At 43.7% G+C, this 3,366-nt stretch overlaps 1 protein-coding gene across 1 annotated transcript; it reads left to right on the forward strand.

The window, feature by feature from the left end:
* Window positions 1-1,861: 1,861 nt before the first annotated feature.
* On the forward strand, window positions 1,862-2,695 carry LOC110114220 (AT-hook motif nuclear-localized protein 23-like). Its single transcript, XM_020847019.2, has one exon. It carries the CDS (start codon window positions 1,862-1,864, stop codon window positions 2,693-2,695), a length of 834 nt encoding a protein of 277 aa, XP_020702678.2.
* Window positions 2,696-3,366: the final 671 nt, after the last annotated feature.

Raw genomic sequence — 3,366 nt, forward strand, 5'->3', positions numbered from 1 at the left:
GAATAAGAAGAGCGAGCGGAGGCCGGGGCCGAATTTTCGGAGCCCACATCAGGTTCGATTCTCAGGGAAGACAAGCGCGGGAGCAGGCGGGTTGGCGCACTCGGGATCGGGTTGGCTCACGCGTTGGCGGTACGGCGCGACATCGGTCTGGCGGGCACGGTCTAAAGGCTGGCGCCGGCACGTGGTAGTGCGGGCAAATCAACGCTGGTAGCGCGGTGGTGGGCTCGGTTCTAGCACGCGGGATCGGAGTGGCTGGCCGGAGCGGGGTTTTTTTTTTTTTAATAATCTGACCGACGGTTTATGACCGCCGGAATAATTTGCCGCCGGTAAAAACCGCCGGAATTTATTTTCCTACGCCGTTTTTACCGGCGGTAAATTAACCGCCGGAAAACTACAAAACCGCCGGAAAAGGTTCAATTTCCGCCGGAACAAGCCACCGGAAATGAGTGATTTTTCTGTAGTGTAAGAGTTAAAAAATAATGAAGCCAATGTGAAGAAAACAAATTAATCAAATGAATGTACTCTAGGGTAATCAATAGTAATCCAGGTTAGAGTGATTGTGCATTCTAAGAAAAAATCAAAGTCAAGTGACCACTTGTTGATTCTCATACCCTTTAATGCTTTAGATCAAATATGTAAGTTTGCTTTGGACGAGGAAAATCTCAAACTTGAGGAGATTAGAGCGGATGTACTACATGCTAAACACAAATCAACCATTATAAGTGTGAAGTCAAAAGGTGGGCAGGTCTCTAAGGGGCAAGGACAAAGAGGCTATGTCGAGGCAAGAAGAAGCATGAAAGCATGAGGTTGTACCCGCATGAGAACCTACTAGAGGGGGTGCCAAAAGTAGTAGAGGAAGCAACACTAGAAAATGGTTCGATTAAGCAACGTTGTCAAGGATTGGGGCTTCAAGAAAGGATGTGTTTCCAAAGGAGAAACCATTTTATGTTAATGAAGCTAAGAGGACTTTAACATCTACTATATCTCATTAAGAGAAGAACACTAATGACTGAAACGTCCAATAGGAAAAATCGAACCAAAATCAATGAGGGTAATCAATTGCTTTGAAGCTCTTTGTGAGAAAACTAGGTGTTGATGAGTCTAAAAGCAAATACATCAAAATTGACAGACAATCCAAAATTGAAGATTCGGATATGAGGAGGAAAAAAATGAATAACATTTTATATATATGAGTGTTATACTTTTGTACAATAAATTTATATATGCACTCAAATTATATAAATTGAAGAACAACTTTTATATGATATTGGAAAAAATGTTAGAGCCCTTAATCTTTTTCAAAAATAAAAAATAATTAAAAGAAATATAATATCAAACTAAAACAATAAAAAAAAATTGCTTTATCGTTAAATCGATAAGAATCAAATGAGCTGATTAGTGGGATCCACCAACCGCATAGGACCTCTCTCCCACTTGCCCCCTCTCAACCTAACCCTATAATCACTCACCTTCCACCTCATAAACCCTAGTTCACGACATTTTAAATAGCATCACATCACCATCATCATTATATCACATATCATATCATAAATACTACTCTTCTTTCCCCACGCACACCCACGCTCTCCTCTCTCTCTCTCTCTCTCTCTCTCTCTCTCTCTCTCGCTTAGCTCAATATTATATACATATATCCTCGAGTGCAGTGGAAGCTCTCCCCTTCTCTTTGTCCCTCCATCGTCTCCTTTGCTTCCTCTTCAGTGGTTCCACGTTCTTTCTATATTCCCCTCCTCCACTGCTTCTGTTCATCCTTCTTTATTCAATCTAAATCATAAAAAATCCATTTTTATAACATTAATTTCCTGCCCCTTTTTATTCTATATTTTTTCCCATGGATGTAACCATGGCGGGCCTTGATCTAGGCACCGCCTCCCGTTTTATGAGCCATCTCCACCACCTTCCTGACCTCCATCTCCAACACCAAAACCCCGACACTTCCGACGAAAACCATAAAAACAACACCAATCAACTAGCCGGCGGCGATAACGCTCAAGCCCTTGAACTAATTTCTTCCGGCGACCTAGCAGGGCGGCGACCGCGTGGACGCCCGCCAGGCTCCAAAAATAAGCCAAAGCCACCGGTGATCATAACGCGGGAAAGCGCGAACACACTCCGTGCACATATACTAGAGATCGGCGCCGGCTGCGATGTCTTTGACTGCGTCGCCACCTATGCGCGCCGTCGGCAGCGCGGCATCTGTGTACTTAGCGGCAGCGGAACAGTTACTAAAGTCAGCCTTCGCCAACCTTCCTCATCCGGAGCTGTCGTGGCGCTTCACGGACGGTTTGAGATCTTATCTCTATCGGGTTCGTTTCTACCTCCACCGGCACCGCCTGGAGCCACAAGCCTCTCTATCTTTCTAGCCGGTGGACAGGGGCAAGTAGTCGGAGGAAACGTCGTCGGAGAGCTTTTCGCCGCTGGGCCGGTGATAGTTATTGCGGCTTCGTTCACCAACGTGGCATACGAGCGGCTGCCGCTCGAGGAAGAAGATCTGCAGCCGCCGCAGCTGCAGAGCTCCGCTGGAGATGAAGGAAACAACGGGAATCCGTTTCCTGAATCGGCGGCGGCGGGATTGCCCTTCTTTAATCTACCGCTTAACATGGCGGGTCAGTTGCCGGTCGGAGGAGGGCATGGTTGGACCGGGGATGGAACGACTAACCGGCCGCCGCAATTTTAACAGTCGGGAAAAAGGAATTAATTTCTGCAGAGAAGAAGAAGGCCTGAAACTGGAAAGAGGAAAGATAAGAAAGGTTAGCTCGCAATTTTAAGGAAATGATCCGTTCTTGTACACTGGCTGACTTGTTTTTCCTTTTTTTTTTCTGATTTCTTCTTCGGCTCTCCCGTATTTGGCGAGGTTTATTGTGGTTTTATGCAGTTTATTTTGTTTAGTTTTTTGTTTAATACCTCTTAATTAATACTATAATCTGATGTTTTAATGTGAATTTTATAATCTTTTTAGTTTTTCAGTTTGACTTACATTAATAAGATTTTTTTTTCTTCTATTTTAAAATTGGATTAGATTTTAATTAATTGTGAAAGTAAAATTTTATGAATACGATTTTTTAATTTGCGCAGTGAGAGGATTGGTATTGGTTAGTGATCCCACGTGTGTGCACGTTCTTGACATAAAAGAAATACTTCAGGCTTATTCCTTTTGTGAATCTCTCTCTCTCTCTCTCTCTCTCTCTCTCTCTCTCTGTATGTCTGTGTATGTGTGTGGTTTCTGTTGCATTAAAATTAGATAAGATCTCCATGAATTTGTTGAGCATGAGAGAGGATCTCTTCTCAAGCTTACAGGAAAGCTAGTTATGCTCACAATCAGGCTTATTCCTTTTGTGAATCTCTGCC

This window comes from Dendrobium catenatum, unplaced genomic scaffold (genome assembly GCF_001605985.2).
Source record: "Dendrobium catenatum unplaced genomic scaffold, ASM160598v2 fragScaff_scaffold_490, whole genome shotgun sequence".
NCBI classification, from domain to species: Eukaryota; Viridiplantae; Streptophyta; class Magnoliopsida; order Asparagales; family Orchidaceae; genus Dendrobium; species Dendrobium catenatum.